This window comes from Parus major, chromosome 12 (assembly GCF_001522545.3).
Source record: "Parus major isolate Abel chromosome 12, Parus_major1.1, whole genome shotgun sequence".
Lineage (NCBI taxonomy): Eukaryota > Metazoa > Chordata > Aves > Passeriformes > Paridae > Parus > Parus major.
The window spans coordinates 6154817-6176979 of NC_031781.1; the positions used below are offsets into that span (position 1 = coordinate 6154817).

General features: G+C 50.1%; 2 protein-coding genes across 4 annotated transcripts in view; one reads left to right on the forward strand and one right to left on the reverse strand.

Moving 5' to 3' along the window:
* The window catches only part of DNAH1 (dynein axonemal heavy chain 1), a 70868-nt gene that overhangs the window by 42797 nt on the left and 5908 nt on the right, over positions 1–22163 (forward strand). The window contains exons 42-66 of the mRNA XM_019008140.2: positions 443–583; positions 1076–1236; positions 1930–2087; positions 2220–2393; positions 2768–2806; positions 3880–4058; positions 4876–5106; positions 6446–6642; positions 7015–7150; positions 8295–8503; positions 9261–9432; positions 9792–9983; positions 10525–10635; positions 11687–11872; positions 16602–16793; positions 17251–17418; positions 17693–17884; positions 18301–18432; positions 18647–18772; positions 19199–19318; positions 20122–20271; positions 20682–20842; positions 20962–21187; positions 21274–21469; positions 21671–21822. Of these exons, the coding sequence (XP_018863685.1) occupies positions 443–583; positions 1076–1236; positions 1930–2087; positions 2220–2393; positions 2768–2806; positions 3880–4058; positions 4876–5106; positions 6446–6642; positions 7015–7150; positions 8295–8503; positions 9261–9432; positions 9792–9983; positions 10525–10635; positions 11687–11872; positions 16602–16793; positions 17251–17418; positions 17693–17884; positions 18301–18432; positions 18647–18772; positions 19199–19318; positions 20122–20271; positions 20682–20842; positions 20962–21187; positions 21274–21469; positions 21671–21822 (4101 nt within the window). The remainder of the gene's footprint in view (positions 1–442; positions 584–1075; positions 1237–1929; positions 2088–2219; positions 2394–2767; positions 2807–3879; positions 4059–4875; positions 5107–6445; positions 6643–7014; positions 7151–8294; positions 8504–9260; positions 9433–9791; positions 9984–10524; positions 10636–11686; positions 11873–16601; positions 16794–17250; positions 17419–17692; positions 17885–18300; positions 18433–18646; positions 18773–19198; positions 19319–20121; positions 20272–20681; positions 20843–20961; positions 21188–21273; positions 21470–21670; positions 21823–22163) is intronic.
* Positions 12399–16148, reverse strand: LOC117245061 (HAUS augmin-like complex subunit 3). 3 transcript variants are annotated; one of them, XM_033517519.1, is made up of 4 exons: positions 14910–16148; positions 14316–14743; positions 13456–13672; positions 12399–13048 (listed from the first exon to the last, which is right to left on the reverse strand). In XM_033517519.1, the coding sequence occupies exons 1-4, from the start codon at positions 16131–16133 to the stop codon at positions 12797–12799; spliced, it is 2121 nt and encodes a 706-aa protein (XP_033373410.1). In that variant the 5' UTR covers positions 16134–16148; the 3' UTR covers positions 12399–12796. The 3 variants fall into 3 exon arrangements, with proteins under 3 accessions (XP_033373410.1, XP_033373409.1, XP_033373411.1); XM_033517518.1 differs by having other exon boundaries at positions 14316–14746; XM_033517520.1 differs by having other exon boundaries at positions 12894–13048; positions 13410–13672; positions 14316–14746.

A 22163-nucleotide genomic window follows, 5' to 3' on the forward strand; every position in this document is an offset into this window, starting at 1 on the left:
GAGATCCATATCCTGTACAAGTAGAAAACCTCATGTGCCTCTGAGTGCAATGTGGGTGATGGCCCAGAACAGGAAGACAGGAGCCCAGATAAGCCCCCTTTGGCCCTCTGCCATGAGCAGAATTCCTGTTCTTGCAGATACCACAAGTGCTCCATCCCGCTTTGATCCCAGTTCTCAGAAGGGAGGGCAGGGGTGTTGCTGCTGGGACAATGACCTCTAACTCTCAGGGTCTGTCCCTCCCAAAAGTAACAAGTCAAACACTCCCAGCATTTCCATACAGAGAGGTGAGGGTGGCAAGACTAAAGAGAGGGGCTGGAAATCTCAATTTCTCATCAGAATCCAACCTATTACACGGGGAGTGGTGACAGGGAAAATAGCAGAAATAGTTTTCCTTTCCCTAGAAGGGATAGATGCACCCTCTAAGCAGACTCCAATCTTTCAGGTGCACTGGGAGGTGTGGCTGGATGCTACAGCAAAGTTCACCATGGTTCCAGACACCAACTTCTGTGATGTTATTGTGCCCACGATGAACACAGTCCGAATGGCCTATCTGCTGGAGCTCTTGCTCACCAACTATAAGCCAGTATGTGCCCAACCTTGTCTTTGAATTTGTGGTTCAACCTCTTCCTCTCCCAGTGCAGTTAGAATATAAAAGCTACCTAAAACTTTGAAATTATTTCCCACTTCCATGGATTTGTATTTCTCTGCTCCAAATCTGTGCTTAAGCACTAGGAGTTATACATTCAATCCCCAGGCAACATGCCAGCATCCCAAAGGAATATCAACACTCAGTTGTTCTATCAAAATGCAGCAATTGCTAGATAGGCCATCACCATCCCTCTTTACCTGTTTTCTACAGTTCCATTTCATACTTCTCTGGTTGGATTCCACCCCACACTAAGAGATTTTGGTGTTGGGCAGCTGACCTTATTGAAGGAACAAGCCCAGCAGTCCTCTCCCAATCTTCAAATGCCTAAAAGAGCAGTAACTTACATTTCCTCCAGAAAATGTCAGAGTGCTGGGAAACACAGGCTGCTTGTCTATGATTATGCTGCATTGCTGATTGTGGTTCTAGGTTCTTTGCATCGGTCCCACTGGCACAGGAAAGACTCTCACAATTGCAGACAAGCTTTTGAAGAACTTGCCTAACAAATACATCACCCACTTCCTGATGTTTTCAGCACGCACCTCTGCTAACCAAACCCAGGATCTCATCGACAGTAAACTGGATAAGAGGCAAGATTCCTTTCTGTGTGTGCAAAGGCAGTATCCCTGAGCTCAGTGTTTCTATCACTGTGGTTATTGAGTTTCATCCCAAGACCTGGAGGGGCCCTGAGCACGAACAGCTGTGGATAACGTGCAGGACACACAGCACACCTGAGATGGGATTGTGAGAGCCAATAATAGCTTGTTATAATGGCAAGAAAGTGAGAAGGATTAGTGAGGGTCGGTAAATGTTGCTCCAATTCTAGTTATTTTAGAAATACTGCATTTCACAGCACAGGTGTTTGCAAACCCTGGTGTGGGATCTTTACAGAAAGTGATGAAGGGAGAAAATGGGGCTGCCCACCTGCAATCCCACTCCCCACAGTAAACAGCTTCCATTTCACCTCCTGGCTCAGCCACTGGTTTGAAGTTTCCAACAGATTCATGGGCTCAAGCTTTGCTTTTAGTTGCACCTATTACTCCTTGGCATTGTGCATAAGTAGACAAAATTTCACTTGGAGAGAAGCCAGTGCCTCGAACATTGCTCCAGATCTTTTCCATGCAAAGGTCCTTACAAAGGAGTGCATCAAGTGTAAAAATAGCTGAAACTGTTGACTCAGGAAGCATGAGGAGGGAAAAAAAAAAACGTGCTTTTGGATCAAGTTAGAAGTACCTTTGCAAGAGGAGTTGTCCTGTGTCCTGACACGGTTTCTGTCCTTGCAGGCGGAAGGGAGTGTTCGGGCCTCCAGTTGGTCGCTACTTCATATTTTTTATCGACGACTTGAACATGCCCATGCTGGAGCAGTATGGAGCTCAGCCACCCATTGAGCTGCTGCGGCAGTGGATGGACCACCACGGCTGGTACGACCGGAAACAGATCGGTAGGACCCAGATCCTGTGCCCAGAGCTCTTGGCAAGATTGGCCTGTTCGATTTGTATACCTGCCCTGGAGATTTGTGGTGAGGGCTTTTACCTACAACTCAGCACTCATTCCCGATTTTGCACTCTCAAAGGTACCTTTAAGAAGCTGGTAGATATTAATTTTGTCTGTGCCATGGGACCTCCTGGAGGGGGAAGGAATCCTGTCACTCCACGCCTCACTCGCCATTTCAACTACCTCTCCTTCACTGAGATGGATGACAGCAGCAAGAAGACGATCTTCTCCACCATCCTTGGCAGCTGGATGGGTAAGTCCTGCAGAAAACTGCCACCTTCTCCTCATGTTGGAAGTCACCTTGATGACTACAGAGTTTGGAAGGGGAGCAATTAATATTGATGATCTGATCAAAGTGTTGAAAGCTGGAACTTGCAGTAGTCACTCAAAGATGCTTTAGGGAAAGTGTTTTATGAGGCTTAGCAAACAGTGAGCTCATACACTATTTAGTCTCAGGGCCAAATTCTGCTGGTGCAAATCAGAAAACTTCAGCTTTGTCTTTCACATTTGCAGTATGTTATCCTGTAGCCTGGGCCTTTCAAAGAAGATTTTGTTTGTGATGGGTGATGCAGATATTCTTAATCTCAGCAGGTAAAGCTAAAACTGATTTTTTTTGTCTTTTTCTAGATGGACTCCTCGGAGAAAAAAGTTACAGAAATCCAGTGCGTAAGTAAGAGCAGAAAGATGAGAGAGACTGTGAACAGAACAAGCTGGTGAGCGCAGCATGGCACAGCTTACCTGTGCTTTCAGCAGACAGACACTTGGCCAGACAACAGCCTTCTGTGGAAGCAGAGCCTTCTGTTACTCTCCATCTGCTGCAGCCTGTGGACAGCTGAGCAGGGTGGATCTGAGCATGGTGCTACAGCCACCATGAAAAAAGGGTTCATTTGGAGTGAAATGAGTCCTCTTATACTTGACAGGGTGGGAATTCAGGATCATCTTTGCAAATATGTCCTCATCTGCAAATCTGCTAGTAGAAAGAAGTGAGAATAGTCAGCTATGGGAGAAGTAAAGCAGAGCTTTCTGAGTGCTTGCAATATTCAGAAGCACCAGTACCTGACTGTGATCTCAGGGGCACATTGAAACATCTAGCTGTGATTTAGAAAGAAACTAAAGGATTTTTGAAATAATGCAAAAAAGTGCAAAATGCTGGGGTGTCACAGGGCTCTACTTCTCCAGGAGTGTTTGTAATAAACTTCATTGGGAGGGGAAAAAAAATTGCACTCTAAAACCAGCAGCTGTGTTTAAATCTTGCCAGACTATTGCATAAGAAATTATTCCTCAGTGGCTTTGCATTTGCTGAGCATAATGAATTGCAGAGGGTTTAGCTAAGAGGGCACTCACATCTTCTACCTTAAAAGTAGCTGAGATTTCACTGCAGGAGTGCAAGGAGGGAGAAGGAAAGCCTGTCTGGAATATTTCGGGTAGGCATCAATTACCTGTCTGGCAGTGCCTCCTCTGTTCCTGGGGGGCATGAAATCTTCACACCACAGAATCAGTGTAAAGCATTCTTCCACCCCAAATCTGGTTCACATTAGTTGATAAACCCATTGGCAGCTGTCCACTGCAGTGAGCAGGTGCTTGGTCAGGTCCCTCAGTCTCTGCAGAAAAAAGCAGAAAAAAGTGTGTTCCTGCCCAAGTCCTAGCCAGCACCTCTGCCACTCAGTGCCACCTTCCTGCACTGCAAGGACCTTCTCAGCCCATCTTGACATCCTCTCCAACTACTTCTGTTTCTGCAGCGGGAGCAGATGCAGTGAAAGACTTGAATGAGCCCCTAGTCGATGCCACGATCTCCGTGTACATGACCATCACATCCCAGCTGCTGCCCACACCAGCAAAGTCACATTATACCTTCAACCTGAGAGACCTCTCAAAGGTGTTCCAGGGCATGCTCATGGCTGAGCCTGGCAAGGTCGAGGTGAGTCCTCCCTCCCATCAGCACAGCCCTGCCACCCAGGGCAAGACCAGAAGTGTTCTAGTTGAAGCCTCATTCACAGGCCTGCAAACTGGCTTCAGTTTCCCATTGAAGATGCATTTTGATACTGCTCAGTGGGTGTGGTGGCCTCCCCTTTGGCTATTGCCTGGTACCAGTAGCAGGCAGACTCCCCCTTCATCACAGTCCCTCCTTGGCATGGAAGCCTGTGAGTGGCCACAGGGAGTCAGCAGGACACAGCCCATCCATAGAGGGCTGGATGGAGACATGGGGGATCAGACAGGGACCAAGGAAGTGCAGAGGTGTTGTCCTATTACCTCCTTCTGCCCCTTCATCTCTCCTGAGGACCTTGCTCTGGTTCCAGCCTGGCCAGTAGAGACTGAATTATCACAGGAAGTACTTAGGACTCTAAATACTTATAGGTTCTGTGCTATCAGCCAAATAAAAGGATCTTTCAAAAAACACACGAGAAAACTGTAAAAATTAAATCAAACTGGGGAACGATAAGAACAAAGAACATAAAATTTAAATCTCTCAAAGAAAGCCTGACATATGGGCAAATAGAGGGGGATAAACTGATGCTGTAATGAGCTCTCTGCAAAGCAGCTGTTTTGACAAGAGTTGTTTTTGAGAGGAGAAGGGAAAGCAGCTTCCTCCGCCCAGTTCTTTCTCCGCTCCAGTTGCCTTGTAACAGGAGTGGAGCTGGCCACATGCTGGGCAGGAACCAGCTTTCCTGACAGCAATGCTCATAACACTTCTCTGCTTCTCTCACCGGGGCTGTTTTGCTGGGATTTCCTACCAGAACAAAGAGCACCTGCTGAGACTCTGGTACCACGAGAGCTGCCGGGTTTTCCGTGATCGTTTGGTCAGTGAGGAGGACCGGACCTGGTTTGACAACCTAATGACAAAGAAAATGGAGGAGTTTGGCACCACTTTCCAGGAGGTCATTCCCTCCCAGCCAGTTCTGTTTGGAGACTTCATGGAGCCAGGTGCCAATGTCAAAGTATACCAAGCAATCGACAGCCAGGATAAGGTAAGGACCCTGGGAATCACCCTGTGAACTATGCTCACATCTTCCCAGTCTTCTGCAAACAAAGGAAAACAGTAATAGTAACAATAGTGGTGCTCTAATTAGAGGTGTCTGAACCTACAAACCACCCCAGGGGTCTCCTGTGAAATCCTACCACACATATGAATAGTGGCTGTTTTTGTTGTGATGGGCAGTTGAGGTGGAACAAGCTGTCTCTGCATTGCAATCCTGGAGGCAGCCTGCTATGCCAAATCTCCCAAATGAGCCACACTTGGGACTGAAAAGTGAAATTTGCTGGAAAGAAATGGCACATTACCCCCAAACAATACTACTTTTGCCATTAAGGACTTCACAATTGACCTTTAAAAGTAATTAATGTTACTGCCAGGCTCCCTGTTGGAGAAGATACTGGGAGTACTTGGGTAGTGGTAATTAAGCAAAAGCAATGAGTGGTGCGTTTTGCACTCATTATCAGAAACAGATGATTATTCTGTTGTCTCTCCTCTTGTGATAGCTCTGTGACAAGGGCTGGTAATTAACTAAGCTTTCCAATCCCTTTTGCAAAGTAGGTAGGCCTGTCCCCCACTGAGGTGAACACAGCTGAGACAGCCAGACATAGAGGCAGCTGCACAGTCCCCACTGATGCACACAGGACTTTGGCATCTAGGCAGGGATCTCAGTGCTGTATGAATTCCAGCTGGTGTTTCTTTTCCAGCTTCACAGTGAGATTGCTGAGGGGGTAGGATCAAATCCCAGATGTCTTCATGCTTCATCTCCTCCTCTGGCCTGAGGGTGCTGTTGAAGAGAGCCCTGGGAAGGGCAAGAGAAACTGCTCCTGCAGCTATTCTATGTGATGGCTGGATTGGGAGAGGAGTATGCTCCTCTACCCATCTACAGTCAGTGTTGTTTTCTTCCCCAGCATCTGTGCTTTCCAGCCAGAATCCTAGCCACAGGATTCAGCAGCAGGCAGTGGTCAGCTGTAGAGCAAGGAAAGTAACCCAGAGGGAGGCCCTGAAGCAGTATGGATCAGGCAGCCATAAGCTCTTTTATTTTGAACGACACCCTGCTGTTTCTCGAGGCAAACAGCACAGCTGGGAACAGCAGACTGTAGTCACTTGCCTGAGTTAGTTTAAGGTCACCATTGAGCACCTGCAGCCACCACCACCACTAACTAAATTCAGCCCATCCAATGGCAGTTCCTTAAGGGAGCCTGGAGAAGAGCTGCTCCCAGACACTGTTAAGCACCAGGCTCTGCCCTCCCCTACTCCTGGCTGTGCCAGCAGACAATAACCCACACAATTGCTTTTATCTGGTAGCCACAACTGAGTGTTTCTACTCACAGCTGAAGCTTGTGATTGAGGACTACCTGGAGGAGTACAATCAAAGCAACACTCCAGAACTGAAGCTTGTGCTTTTCATGGATGCGATACAGCACATCTGCCGAATCAGCCGGATTCTGCGGCAGGCTCCGGGGAATGCTCTTCTCCTGGGTGTTGGGGGAAGTGGGAGACAGTCTCTCACCAGACTGGCATCTCACATGTAAGTAATGCACTCCCACCTATGCATGTAAAGAGGAGCAGCTCCGTTGGGGCTGCCTTCAGAGAATCTTTTTTTCTGCCCTTCCCACTGCCAGTTACATGTTTTTCTGGCTGCTGATTGCTCAAATGAGTCAAGAGCTAGGACTCAGTTAACATGCACATTTGTACTGGGTTTCTAGCTAGCTCAGGTATCTCTGCTTTGTGTGAAACATGCTCCTGGGTTGGTGGCTGTCCTTGGTGCACAAGGACAAGCGTGTGCTCAGGACTCAGTATAGAAAAACAGCTTTCACCCTGAGACCACAAGACCTACTGGGAATTGACAGAAGAGAATGGTTTAATTTGATGTAACTCCACAGGCTTCTTTTTCTTTTAGGGCAGAAAATGAATGTTTCCAGATTGAACTGTCAAAAAATTACGGCATGGCCGAATGGCGAGAAGATGTGAGGAAGGTCATGATGAAAGCAGGCCTTCAAAGTCTACCCAAGACCTTCTTATTTGTAGACACACAGGTACAAAAGTATTAGCATGGTGGATTCCATTTGAAAAGGGGTCAAAAACACATCTCTAAGCTAAATAAATTCCCCTACAGAGTATTAAGGAACTTGACACAAACCAGACACAGCTTGTATTTCTTCAGTAGCTTATATTCATCCTCTTATAAAAGAGCCCCAGGGAAACCAGAGGTGGTGCATTTGTTGCTAGAGGGTCTGCAGAGCTGTGTGTGAGTGGGTGGATTCTTCTCTTGCTCAAGGAAGCTTCTTTCAGCTCCATCCAAGGGTTAGGTGGGTACATAGATTTTAGCTGTCTGAAACTAAGCACTGTTGGCCACTGATATTAGAAGTCCTCAGTAAAATGACTATTTTCCTTTTCAAAAAGAGAGTAGATTTAGGACCTTACGCCTGTTGGTTCCACAGGATAATGCTAGCTGTAACTGTAAACTGTAACTTGCTAATGAGTAGGCCAATTTCCACTTCTGGAATCACAGTTATGTTCCCCACAGGCTTTTTTACTGCCTTCATTATCATAGGAACCATTCCCTCGTGGCAGAGCCCTAAGCAGTGAGATGAGCATCAGTCAAATGCTACTTGTTCTTGCAGCCTTTTCCCTGCAGTGAGAAGCATATGTGGGAGCAAAGGGGCCCAGGAGGGTGCATTTAGTCAAGGAGATGGATGCTATGTATTTCTGATGTAGCAAAGGTGGAGAGGTGAGTGTAGCGCTGGAGGGAGATCGTCCCACAGACTGTGACACATCCCTACAATTACTCTGTCTCCCACATTGATAAGCTTTATTTTAATAATGAAGCGTTCTGTGCTGGAGGAACAAAGACCCGGAGCAACCAGGTGTCTGGGGTCTGACTGCAGGGACAGGGAGCAAGAACCTGAGCTCAATTTGTCTGTAAGGAGACAGGGAATGGGCAGAAGGATGTTTGATCTCAAACACGCCCTCCCACCCCTGAAATGGCTGAAATATGGCTGTTTAATTGGAAGTGCTGGACAAGAATTAGGGTGTGCCTTCCTGGAGCCAAATGATCACAAAAACTGTTTCTTATAACTGAGGCTGAGGGCTGTATTTATGCAGAAATTATCTCCATGGCATGTGAGACATGAGTTTCTTCTGACTTAAGAAACTGGGTTTTTTTTACCATCTACTTAGATTAAAAGTGAATCCTTCCTCGAAGATATCAACAACTTGCTCAACTCTGGTGACATTCCCAACATTTACAACCCCGAGGACCAAGACCAGATCATGACAGCTATGAAGCCTGTTGTTCGAGATCTGGGGCAGCAGCCCACCAAGGCAAATCTGATGGCTGCATACACAGCACGGGTTCGCAGCAATATCCACATGGTCCTGTGCATGAGGTACAGTTCAGGCCTACAACTCCATGCTTTTAATGATAATTATTCCCTGTATAATGGGGACCTTTGTTTCCAAGCTCCAGACTTTGGAGAAGGAGGAAAAATAGGAGTATGGTTTGCATAACATCTTCCCTAAGACTTGATTTTTTTATTTTTTTACACTTTGCTGGTCTCAAGATGAAGTTTTAATTTTTCAAGAGAATGATTATGTGTGATTCAGATGAAACACAAGATAGCTCCTCCTTTCTGCACCATTGAGCCATTTGTTACAGACATACCTTGTTTGAATTTGGGGCTCAGTTGCACCATGTTTACCATGAATCTAATGCATAGAGCCAGCTTGCTCCCTTGCAGGAGGGATACCAGAAGGTACAGGGTACTCTAGTGCAAAAACAATTAGAAAAATCAGGGCCATGATTATGGTTTGGTGATGTGATCTCTGCACACACCTGCTTGAAATACACTTCAGAGTACATTTATTTCTTATCCCTTAAGTGTTGTCCCTAGAGAGAGATCCTACTACCCTACTACCATCTTAATACTTCCAAAATATCCCGAGCCTAGGAATGGGCTCAGACCTGCACCTTTCGGCACGCAGCTCACTGCCTGAACTTTCATTCCCCTTTTCCCTCCTTTCCTGGGTGTATTCCTGTCCCTCTTGCTCTGCAAGACTTCAGGGTGGTTCCATAGAGGGAAAGATATTTTGTCCTTGTATTTAGAGCCAGCTGTAACACATCTTCTCTGCACGCCTTGCCCCCAGCCCGATCGGAGAAGTGTTCCGCGCACGCTTGAGGCAGTTCCCCTCTCTTGTGAACTGCTGCACCATTGACTGGTTCAATGAGTGGCCTGCTGAAGCCCTGCAGAGCGTTGCCTCCTCCTTCCTGAATGAACTCCCACTTCTTGGTAGCGGTAATGACGATATCAACGGGATGGTACGTGCCACACTCGAGAATGCTCTGCTCCTGTATGTTCAGTGTGCTGTGTCTCTGGGTACAGAGACATCCAAGACAACAGATGCAGGGCACACCTTCAGAAGTGTCCTACCCTGCAGCAGAAATGTTCTATGGCAGGATCATTCAAATGCAGAGCTGCATAGCTTTTGTATGCCTTAAAACTGTCTTGGCCATTTGTCACCCCTCTATGGCACTAAAGCCACCAGACACACATAAGCTCTGCTGTGACTAGAGTTTGGTTCTTCATAAGCCCCTTTTGCTCTCTCTGGACATCACATAGATTTGCCTTTCATGTGTTCAGTACCAAATAATACTGTTTCTTTCCTGTCTCCTTGTAGATTCAAGTATGTGTAGCAATCCACCAGAGTGTGGCAAAGAAATGCCAGTTGTTCCTAGCAGAACTGGGCAGACACAATTATATCACTCCCAAAAGCTACCTGGAGTTCCTCAGCATCTTCAGTTCCCTCATTGGAAGGAAGCAACAGGAACTGAAGACAGCCAAGAACAGGATGCAAAGTGGCCTAGACAAGGTTTGTCCCTCATACCCAGGAAAGCTTTGGGACGATCCCTTACACACTCTGAGCAGTGTATTTACAGCTGCAGAGATGCAGTGAGATGTCCTACACATGTCCTGTGCAACAGGAAAAAACTCAGGCTAAAGCAAGTGAGAGCTATGCTTTCTGCCAGGGCCAGTCTTTCTGAAGGTCTGCATCTGTAACAGCTCTAAAAGAATAATGAGCCCCAGTCTTTGGGGGCCACAGACCTGCGTGTAGCTCAGCTCTCAGGATGTTCCTTGCTAACCTTGTAAAGCCCTCTAACAGAAACATTGTTCTGCTGTTTCATTGCCCTGAGCTTATGAAGTAATGACTAGCATGTGCAGGCAACATTAGGCAGTGCTGTTCATAAGCACACCACAGTGTCAGATTGTTGCTTAAACAGGAACCCCAGGGCAAGACCTGTGCTTTGCACAGCCCAACGCTTGGCAGGGAGCACCCTTCAGAGCAGCACAGCCCTTTCCTAGGGCTTTCCATGGCTGCTGGCCCTGCTCTTGACTCTGCTTTGCTCCCATAGCTCCTGCGAACAGCAGAGGATGTAGCGAAGATGCAGGAGGAGCTGGAGTCCTCCCGCCCTCTCCTGGCCCAGGCAGCCAAGGACACCGAGGCAACCATAGAACAGATAAAGGTACTGCTGCTGGGCAGCCCTGCACTTTCTAACTGACTGCTCAGACTGGACTGGACACAAGCTGGAGAGGCCTGGCAGGGATTGTGCAAAATCCTGCTTGATCAGAGGTAAAACGCCTCAGACTGGCAGATGTTTGTGCAGAGCTGCCCTGACAGCAAAAGCTGCCTCCTGCTGGGGTCCTGCTCTGCTGCTGGTGAGCACCAGTTGCAGAAGGGATGGCTCCTGTGTTTTTGTCTGAAACCACCACCCAGGGGTCAGTCAGCCGTGCTCCCAGCTCCCAGGCCCTTGCAAATACAGTCTAGCAACACTAACACAATCCTCAGGTGGCCTGGGCAGCCAGATTCATTGTTGAACAGGATCACTCCTCCACATCCCAGTCCCAGGGAGCTGATCCAGCTGCACCCTGCCCCCCAAACCTCAGGGATCATCACACAGTCACTCATGCCACTTCAGAAGAGGGAACTGTTCTGTGCTGGCTGTCCCTGCCTTCTCTCCTTGTGTTCCTCGCTGCCTGTCTCCTCCTGTGGGATGGGCACACTGGGACAGAGTGAATAGGGACACAAACAATACAGCTCTGCATGGAGAGGGGAGTCTGCAGTCACCTATATTCCCACATAGCAGATAAGGATTTGGCTGTATTCCACATTTCCTTCGTGCCTCTTTTTAGTGTATTAACCCTTGAGGTATGCAGAAGTGGCAGTTTCAGAAACAAACCCCTAAGCATATCTTCCCATTCCTCAGTCTCCCTACAGATTTGCAGCCCTATGCATCCTCTACTTGTGCCAGTAGGAAAATGGATAGCACAGCTAATTCCTGCAAGACTAACATAATTCCATACATAGCCAGAGCTGGCACTTATGGATGGTTTATGCAGGCTGACAAAAACCTTTTCCCATTATGGTGTAAGAAGGGCATCCCCTGCAGCAGTTATGTCCCAGAGATGTGCTGGAAGAAGACACACATGCTGCCAGGACAGCTGTGATCCTTTCCTAGCAGTGCCAAGCCAAGCTCTGCCTCCAGCATACTTCTGAGGCTGTCTCTGCTATTGCAGGTGGACACAGCTGTGGCTGAAAAGACAAGAAGTGCTGTGCAGGCTGAGGAGGCCAAGGCCAATGAGAAAGCTCAGACAGCCCAAGCCATTGCAGATGATGCTCAGAAGGACTTGGATGAAGCCCTCCCAGCCCTGGATGCTGCTCTTGCCAGCCTGAAGAACCTCAACAGAAATGATGTTACAGAGGTAACTGTGTCAAGTGAGAGGGTGGCAGAGCCAAGTCTGGTCAAGGACAGCATCTCCCTTTGCAGCAATACCCTTTCTATAGGCTTACAACATCCCCAGCCTTTTCCTCCATCCATCCCCCTGGGCTCACTCTGGGCATGCAGCTTCTCCCCTTCACTCCTTCAGATGTAAATTGAAGGGCAGAAAGGCAGTAAATGGCCCCTGGATGTTTCCAGCATGTCCTGGAGAGGCTGTGGAGGAGGGCTCACCCCACTGCCTGTCCATGGGAGTATGCAGCAGGTACCACCAAGCAGCCCCAAGTACTGCCTGTGCAGCACAGGGACAGAGCTGGCAGCACCCTGAACCTGCAGGCTCTTTGAAGAGGGACCCACCACAGGCAGAGAAGAGGCAGTAGGCTGAATTCAAGGCATACTGGCTTGAAATAGACTAGTGAGAGAAAGAAGGGTGATTCTGAGCCTGCAAAGCATCACAGCCCATAGCCAAGACAGAAGTCAATAAGTACAGATTTCACCACACAGGGACAGGCTTATTGCTCTGCAGTTGAGTAACAGACCTTTTTATTCTCCCAAAAACACACAAAACCCCTTTCCTCAGAAAGTGGGGAAAGACACAGACAGTGTTGGTCCACTTGCCCCCAGCACCCATCCTCTTGTAGAGCTGGCATGAGAAGTGTCTTGTCTATCCAAGGCTTCCAATGCCACAAGATGCATCAATTTCTTACACATCATCTAAACCAGCCCCCAGAAACTCTGTACTTAAGGATTAATCTCTTAGTTTCTATTAAGTCCAGCTGCCAGGTCATGGTCCAAGTAACCTGTCACCAGAGTAGAGACCACCAGACTTCTCTCCCAGTCTAGAATTAAGGACCCAGCCCAACCAAAAGAGGACACCACTACTGTGGCAGGGAACAAGGATCCCTTTGACCTACTCCTTTCCATAGGGGAGCTCCCTCTGTGGTCTCTTGGAGGAAGCTGATGCCTGCTTCTCCAGCTCCTCTACTGCCTCTCGCAGCTGACCCTCATTGCAGTAAAAATGCACATAAAGGTTGCGCTCTGCCTGCAGGACGGGGTTCTCCAGAGACCTGTGCTTGATCTCCAAGTCACTCAGGAGATCTGTCAGCTTTTGATAGAGGTCATCCTGCATGATGATCAACTGCTGCATCAGCTTGGAGATCTCCTAAGGGACAGAGTCCAAACTCATGTGAATATGGAGAAATAAGGGTATTTTCTTAATATCTGTGGAACAGCTCAGCCCCAAATAAACAAACTACCCACCCAGCTTTGGCCTCCAAACCCTCCCAGTCCAAGGAGCAGAGGTGGCTTACTGGGACACCTTGGCTAAGGAATCCCAATCTCAGCCCTGAACAGTACATGTGAGACAGTGAGAATCACCTTTGTTCCATAGCCAGCCACTGCCTCACCAGATGGTTTTTGGGACAAGGCAAGGATCAGGCCAACCTCCCCTCCCTCTGTGGCTGACAGGCAGCAAGGTCTCCCCCCTGCACCCAGGGGGATGGCAGAGGGCTCCCTGTGCTCACCTGCTGCCACCCAGCATGGCCCAGAGGAGGAGGAGTGCTTCCTTACCGGCGAGGAGAGCTGCAGCTGGTTGGAGCTGTTGTACAGTTGGTGGTACAACACCTCTATGGAGGACTCCAGGGCAGACACCTGGGGCATAGGACCTTCCAGCTGGGCTTCCAGTGCCTTCTTGTCCTGAAACAGCTGGGAGCACTTGGCTGCCATGGCTTCATAGCTGCGGAAGGGCTGCTGCTCCTGATCTTTCCCCATCAGCATATCCCAGAGCCTGTGAGAGGGGAAAGCCAGCCAGGGCTGTGAGTAGAGCACCAGTAGTGAGGAAGAACAGGGCTCTGAGGTTGGTGTGCACTGTAAGACTGGGATGCAAGCTGATGTGTATCAGCAGTGAGTGGACAGCCATTCCTGGTGAGCATCCCATGTCATGGAGCTCTGGGAAGAGCACCATAAAGGACCAGGCTGGCTCAAGAGCCAGTGTGTGATTTCTTTTTGCCAGACACCAGCTACTCCAAATCTGTGTGGGGAAGACTGAGAAGACCCAGTCAATGCAGAACACCTAGTCAGAGAAAGGTCTTGCTCTAAGCAGCTTGTGCTTTCTTGCGGCCCAGCTCTCCTTCTCCATGGCTGAAGACTTGCCTCTACACTCTCTACCTTAACATTCGAGTGGACACTTCTGTTCTCTGTACTCGTTCCATTCTCCAAGCCCATACTTTGCTTCATCAGTCCAAGCCAGCCAGAAAGAAGCAGATCTGGGGGATTTCACACCACCATGGAGTTCACAGTGGCTCTGCACTGGCAGAATAGCACTGCTAGTCTATCTGGTAGCTTGGGTCTGCTGCCTGTCTCGGCCATTCCCATGCCACTGTCCCAACACCTAGTTCATTCTTCAAGCTCAGACCCTCCCAGGCCCTTACCGTACAGCAGTGAGGTCTTTGGGGCTTATCCATTTGTGTGGATGACCCTTCTGGGAGGGCCTGAAGTAGTTCTTCTGCTCCTGCAGCCTGGTCTGGGACTCCCTTGTCATGGTTTCGATCTTCTCCAGCCAAGCAGCCTGTTGTTCCAGCTCCTTTCTCTCCCGTTTCAGCTGGAGCTCCAGCAGATCCAGGCGGCTGTGCTGGCTCAACAGCCATGCAGCTGCCTCCTCCTGCCTCCTGGCAGTGTTCTGGAGGCGGGAAACTTCCAGGCTAAAGTACTTGTGCAGGATGGGCAGGTGAAAGCGGCGAGCCTCTGCCTTCAGCAGGGGTGGCAGCTGGCGTGTCAGAGCCTGCCTGATGTCAAAACGCAGGGTGTGAAGCTGCCTCTGGAGCATGGCAGCCTGGCTCTGGAGCTCAGCCTCGGCTGCCTGCTGTGCAGGGAGACACAAACAGGCTGGTGACACTGCGCTGCCTGGCTCTGCCACCCCCTCCCAACTTGTCAGCTGTGCTCCAGTGGTCAGCAGGAGGGACTGCCTGTGCCACAGGCAGAGCCTACCACATAGGATGGTGGAGGAATGGGTGCACTGTCCCTACCTGGTTATTCTCAAGAGATTCCAGAGTCCTCTGGGCCCACTCCAGCGCAGCACGGGTGCCTTCCACTTTTGCTGCTGTGACTATAACCTCCCTCCGGGCACAGATATGTGCTGTCTCTAGTCGGCCCAGCTCCTTCCAGAAGCTGTCTTGGTCCTCCAGCAGCTCCTCTTCATCAGTCCCAAGACATTTTGGCATTGATGTTTTCTTGGTGTCCCTTCTCTCTGTGACTTCCTGGCTGCCATCTCTCTCATTCCCTCCCTCCTCTAGGAGCTCTGCTTTTGAGCCTTGGACCGATATTCCCCAGCTTACTGGTGCCCCCTGCCATGGTGTCTTAGTGCATTCTTGATAAGGAGCTCCTCTTCTTTCTTCTGGTATTTCACAGTATGAGTCCATTTGTGTCTCAGCCTCCAACCCTTCCTTCAGGCTGCTCTTGCCTTGTGCACTTGCTTCCCAAGCATCTGGAGCCTGAACACTATCTGGTAGGACCTGCTGGATGAAGCTCTCAAATACATCAGTGGCCTGTTGTTCTTGCTCCAGGTAAGGAGCAAGATCTATCTGGCACAGCCATGTTGGCAGCTGGCCCATCCCCATGTTCCCATGACACTCTGACATCTGCTTTGAAGCCTTGCTGACCTGGCTCAAGACAGCTCTGGTTTTGAAGATCTTTGCTTTCAGGTTTATATGAGCCATCCTCAACTCCTGCTTCACTGCTTTCTCCTTCTCCTCCAAATACTTGTGCTCCTGCTGCAGCTTGTTTGTCCAAGCCAACAGCTTCCTGTACCTCCAGAGCTGGCAGTCACGATAGTGCTTCAGCTCCTGAAGCTTCTGCTGCAAGGCCTCTTGAGAGGGCCCTTCATCCACTATTGAGCTCGGGAGCTGCGGGACATGGCAGCACATCCGCAGGGCCTCCTCCAGGGCATCGCCTTCCAGGATGGGCTTGCCTGCAGCCAGCAGGGCCTCATAGGCCTCCACCTCAGCTGGGCTCAGCACATTCTCCTCACCCACTGTGCTGCAGAACCACTCGAGGAATTGCTTTGTCTCAGGGCAGTCAAAGAGACACTCAAAGTCCTTTTCACAGAGGGTGTCTGCATGGGGGTAGATCAGCCTCAGCGTTGCCATAAAGTCTGCTGCTCTGTTGACAGTGTCCAGTGAGAAGGCCTGGGAAAATCTCCGGCTGAACATGGCAAGGATGGTCAGCACTAGAAGGGAAAAAGCAGGAGTCATCCTCGGAGGTCCTGACACCCACAGTCATCTCTCAAGGGTGCTGCAGCAGCACTCCGAGGTGCCTGATGGAGGGGAGACTCAAGCAGGTCCTCCACAAGTGCTGAAGACCAGCTCATTGCTGTGGTGGGTTAGAAAACAAATGAGAGCCCATAGAACAAGGGAGAAAGCTTGCCTGTGCCCCATTTCCATACAGCCTTCTCCTAGGGCCATACAGATTTAGCTCCTTCACCAAGATCTATTTAGCCCATAGGGACACCCCTATTAGAGTAACAGAGCAGGCTTTTTCAGCCTACTTTCTCCATGCCCTTTCTGATAACCAGCTTTCCTTTCAAATGCCTCTGTCCTTCCTGCTTGTGTATTGCATCCTCTAAGTATCCTAACTCTGGTCCCAGTCTCCTCTGTCCCAGCTGAGGGAGGGATGAACACCCCATGTCCCAGAAACCCACTGTTTCCATTTGGTGTTTGCAGGTACGAGCCCTACAGCGGCCTCCCCCTGGTGTGAAGATTGTGATTGAAGCTGTCTGCATTATGCATGGAAAAAAGCCCAAAAGGGTGGCAGGAGAAAAGATAGGCACCAAGGTGGATGATTACTGGGAGCCAGGCAGGGCCCTCCTCCAGGACCCAGTGCAGTTCCTGAACAGCCTGTATGATTATGATAAGGTAAGAAGAGGTAGAAGGAAGCTGTGACTGGGATCAGGTATTGCCTCACAGACATCCTTCTCACAGCAGTAACAAATTGAGCTCCTTGTGGGCAACACCCTTCAACAACACCAAGAATGAGGGTGTATTTGGCCTGGAAGCCCTCAGGGGAGTTGGGTGTACATCATTGCCTTGGGCAATGGGACCCAGACACACAAGTCTTCACATTCTGGCCCCCTGCTCTTTTGTGTGGAGGAGCTAGATGGAAGTTGTATGGGAAGGGATTTACCCAATCCTGCAGTTGTGGCTCCCAGACCTCAACATGCAGCCATTTGATTCCTCTTGCTCCAGTGTGATGCCTTGACCATCCTGTCAGGTCCTGGGATGCTGCTGCCTTTGGGGGAAGCCCTTAGGAGATCAGTGATGAGCATGCTAGAGATTTGACTGAGGAAAGTCTCTCCCCTACCGTTCTTGACAGGACAATATTCCAGACAGTGTGATCAAGGCCATCCAGCCCTACATTGACAATGATGAGTTTCAGCCAGCTGCCATCGCCAAGGTCTCCAAAGCCTGTACCTCCATCTGCCAGTGGGTGCGTGCCATGCACAAGTACCACTTTGTGGCCAAGGTCGTGGAGCCCAAGCGGGTAAGAGACTCTGTGACCCAGTTGCTTTTGGTGTTTGGGAACACAGTAATAGCAGCTCCCTTCTGCAGGAGATGCTGGGAATCATGACATTCTGAAGGTCAGGACATAACACCTTTGTCATCCAGGGACTGGGATTGACTGAGATATCAGTAGATAACACTTATCAACAAGCTCTTTTATGGAAAACAACCCTTGCTCCAAAATCTCTGGGTTTTGGGGGAAGAGCCTGGCTCCATACCCGACATACCCACTGTTTCCTTGTGGATCTGTGCAGCAAGCCTTGCGGGAGGCAGAGGAGGACCTGCGTGCCACTCAGCTGGTCCTGGACGAAGCTAAGCAACGCCTGAAGGCGGTTGAAGATGGCATTGCCGCCCTGCAAGCCAAGTACGAGGCCTGCAAAGCCAATAAGGAGGAGTTGGAGAGAAAGTGTGAGCAGTGTCTGGAGAGATTGGCCCGTGCTGATGTGGTAAGGGACAGAGCTGGTTCTGCCTGCTTAAATGAAGCAGCTCAAGTTCAGATCAGGGAACACAGTGGTGAAAACATCCTTGTGCCTGCAGCTCATGACAATCCTAGGCTGAAGCTACCTGGCCTGATCTCAGCAGCTCAACAGGACTGGAAAGCTAAGCTAGCCAGGCACTTACGTAAAAAGCTGCTGTCCCCCTGTGCACAGCTTCCTCAGCTGACAATGGGTCTCCAGGACAGCTGAGAGCAGCCCAGTAACCCCAGGATTGGGTGCTTAAAGCCAGGAACAGAATTCAAATATGTCAGGGGCCACACCAACCTCTGGTCACCAAAGTCACCTGCAGCATTACCTAGAGAGCAGCAGATCCAGGATACAAGGTTAGACCACAGCAGCTCTCACACATGCAACTTATCCCACAGCTCATCAACAGCTTGGCTGATGAGAAGGTGCGCTGGCAGGACACTGTGGAGAGCCTGGATGACAAAATCAGCAACAGCTCTGGAGACGTGCTGGTTGCAGCTGGCTTTGTGGCCTACCTGGGCCCTTTCACAGTAAGTCTGCAGTGCTCAGCACTCAGTTTTCAGCTCTGCTGTCCTGCCCAGGGAGAAAGGAATAGGACACAAGGGTCAAGATCCCTCCAGGATCTCTCTCCACTTGTGCCAGCAGCTGCACAGGGCTCATTTGAATGGGAACAGGAGGGTTTAGATACTCTCAACAGACCAGCTGCAACTTAAAGAAAAGCTATGATGGTGTTTCTCATGGCAGGGAGACTACCGTGCAGCACTGTGCACAGAGTGGATGACAGAGCTGGTCCAAAACAACATTCCTCACAGTGATGATGCAAGCCTCATCAACACCCTTGGAGATCCCGTGGAAATCCGCTCCTGGCAGGCAAGTTGCAAAAAAGCCCAAACCAAATTCTTGAGGAAGAAGAGGCCTCAGGTAAAGACTTAAACAATCAGCTCACCACTCACCAGGACCAAAGGACAGGCCCCAGACCAAGTGGCTGGATAATGGCCAAGTATCTCCACGCTGCAGAACTGGAATTGCTGCCAGGCCTGGGCAGCAGAAAAGAGGGTATCAGCCTGGACCTGTAAGACTTGTCCTTTACAATCCCCATGCCCAGAGCCAAGCTCTGGCCATAGCCTGCCCTAGCCTGACCTCACAGCACAGCCCCATCCCAGGGCTTAGCTGCTGGCAGAGGTACCTTCATCACCATCTCCTGTCCACCCACAGGGAGCACTCAGGGGTTAGGGCTTCTCTCTGGTCACCCATGTGCACTACTAGGTGTCTCAACAATTTTTTCTACCCTGTCAGATTGCTGGTTTACCCAACGATGCCCTGTCGGTGGAGAACGGGGTAATAACTCGATTCTCCCTGCGCTGGACTCACTACATAGACCCACAAGGACAAGCAAACAAGTGGATCAAGAATCTGGTAAGAGCTGAGGGGCTGAAAGCCAGGTTTCAGCCTGTTTTTACCAGGATAGGGGAAACAGCTTTCTATCAGGAGCTGTGCAGAGCGGCCTTGGGCTTTGGGCTCTAGAGCTGCAAAACTCCAGGCTGTGCCAGCCCAAGCTATCCACCACCAGACAGTCTCCACATCCACATTCATCCCAGCTGGGTTTCCTGTCTCAGAGAAATGGGTACAGGGTAGGAGGAGCCCTCATGTAAGCAAGCAAAGCATCAGATTCCCACTCTGGCCCTCCACTAATATTCTGGGAGACTTCACCTCACAAAATATCATCAGCATCTCCCATAATGGTTTTCAGGTTTCTAGGAGAGAGAGGGAGGGATCAGAGTAGCATTACCTGACTGTCAAGCAGTCTCTACTACCAAAGTGCTGAAAACACTGACTACCACCTCTTTGGCCCTTTTGAAGGATCAGGCAGGAGGCTGAGGCAGCTGCTCCTGTTTTGCTCTGAGGGCATTTCCCACCCACCTGCTGTCACTTTGCAAGCTCTGCCCTCAATTAGCAGTGTGGGGCTCCAGATAGGTATAGCTCTGTGAAGGACATTGTCCCTGCTTCCCCCCTTTTCTGCTGCCTCATTGAGCTGTCTCTAGTGCCTGCTGATGTGGGATAAACTTGCCAAAACAGCCAAAGTCTAGCTGAGCAAGAAAATGTATTTCTTCTGCCCCAGGGAACTAAACTAGTCCAGTGAGAGGTGTACTGTGCACCTGAGCTGGACGTGAAGGTGACAGGACACCACAGAAACCCTGTCCTCCCCTGCTGCCTTTCAGGAGAGGACAAACAGCCTGGAGGTGGCCAAGCTGAGTGACCGTGACTTCCTCTCCACTCTGGAAAACACCATTACCTTTGGGAAGCCCTTCCTGCTGGAGAATGTCGGCGAGGAGCTGGATCCAGTCCTTGAGCCTGTCCTGCTGAAAGAGGTCCTATTTCTCACCTTGGCAAGGAGGGCAGTGGGTACCTGGCTGAGCTGTGAGGGCCCAGCTGGCCAGGGTGCCATGGGCTGTGGTGTGTTCATGGGTCTCTGTGGGCAGGCAGAACTCACGTGAATGAGTGAGTGCCATGCCTTGGCCAGGGTTCTAACACATTGACAGCCTCCTGCACATGCTGGCCTTCTACCAGCAGGCATCTCTGCCTGGGAGGCAGGGCCATGAAATACAACTGCTGGCTTCACAGTCAGGCCTTTAGTTCCACAGGGAAGCTTGGAGCTCCTCTGTCCTGAGAGCCTTCAGATTCCCTCCTCACTGCAGAGCCCAGGGCACAGAAGGATGTCTTCCCTCACAGTAATTAACCATCTTACTTAACCTTACTGTATTGTCCTCCTCTGGTACAGACCTTCAAACAGCAAGGCAGCACCGTGCTGAAGCTGGGGGATACAGTGATCCCCTACCATGATGATTTCAAGATGTACATCACCACCAAGCTGCCCAACCCTCACTACAGCCCCGAGGTCTCCACAAAGCTCACCCTCATCAACTTTACTCTCTCACCCAGGTACCTGCTTTTACCCCATTAGTTGCCCATGCTGCTCAGACTCATTCCTTGCAGTCCTCAGACCCTTGGGCATGTTGCCCCCTCACCTGACACCCTCATTTCCATGACTTTTGTTGTAGTGGCTTGGAAGACCAGCTGTTGGGAGAAGTGGTGGCTGCAGAGCGGCCTGACTTAGAAGAAGACAGAAACCAGCTAATTGTTAGCAACGCCCAGATGCGTCAGGAACTAAAGGAGATAGAAGATCAGATCCTGTATCGGCTCAGCACTTCTGAAGGAAACCCTGTAGATGACTTGGAGCTCATCAAAGTGTTGGAGGCATCCAAGCTGAAGGCAGGAGAGATCCAGGTCAGAAGTGAAAGGTGCTCTCCTCGCTGCAGCTGTGCATCCCCTGCCAGCACTCCACTAGCTATGACATTGCTTCTGTCCTCCAGGCCAAGGTTGTGGTGGCAGAGCAGACAGAGAAGGACATCAACATCACCCGCATGCAGTATGTGCCTGTGGCTGTCCGCTCTCAGATCCTCTACTTCTGTGTCTCAGACCTGTCCAACGTGGACCCCATGTACCAGTATTCGCTCGAGTGGTTCCTCAACATCTTCCTCCTGGGGATCCGTAACTCTGAGAAATCAGGTGCCTGCCCAGAACAGCCCCCTCCTTTCCTGTCCCTCACCCCACATCTGCACAGAGTCTGTGTGTGAGAGCAGCATCTGTCCTTCCCAGGCAGGGTGGGGGTGTGCCTCTGTGAGCAGGAACCCAGAGCTGACATGGAGAGCACCCTCCATGTCCCCCATGGCACCCAGCACCCTTGTCTGGTTGTTGCCTTTTTTTCAGAGGTGCTGACGGAGCGGGTGGAGAACATCAACAACTACATCACCTTCAGTCTCTACTGCAACGTGTGCCGCAGCCTCTTCGAGAAGCACAAGCTCATGTTTGCCTTCCTGGTCAGCGCCCGGATTCTGATGAACGAGGGGAAGATCGATATGGTGAGCAAGTCACCTTAGTCCTTGAAGGGATCCCATCAGGGCAGCTCAAGCACAGCCTGTTCAGCCTAGAATTGTGTGCTGGGTGGAAAAGGAGCCTCGTTCCCTGGGGTTAGAAACAGGCTTGGCAGCCTGCTGGACAAACAAAGGGCCTCTATCTTTATTCAGCTTTCAAACCGATCTCTCTGTCTACATGCAGAGCTGCCTAGCCTGAATCACCTGCAGCTTTTGCCAGTTTCCTGCCAGACTGCTGCAAAGGTTAATGAGTTCAGAGAGAGCAGGCAGGGGTTAGCAGAGAGTGGCAGCTGAGCAGTCACTATGTTGATCTCACCAGACCCTCCAGC

Excerpts from the sequence above, each read along its gene's own strand:
- LOC117245061 (XM_033517518.1), bottom strand. The coding sequence starts at position 16,133 with ATGACTCCTGCTTTTTCCCTTCTAGTGCTGACCATCCTTGCCATGTTC. Across the intron at positions 13,673-14,315 it reads AAAGACCTCACTGCTGTACG|GCTCTGGGATATGCTGATGG; the intron begins GTAAGGGCCTGG and ends CCCCTCTCACAG. Across the intron at positions 13,049-13,455 it reads AGCTGCAGCTCTCCTCGCCG|GAGATCTCCAAGCTGATGCA; the intron begins GTAAGGAAGCAC and ends TCTGTCCCTTAG.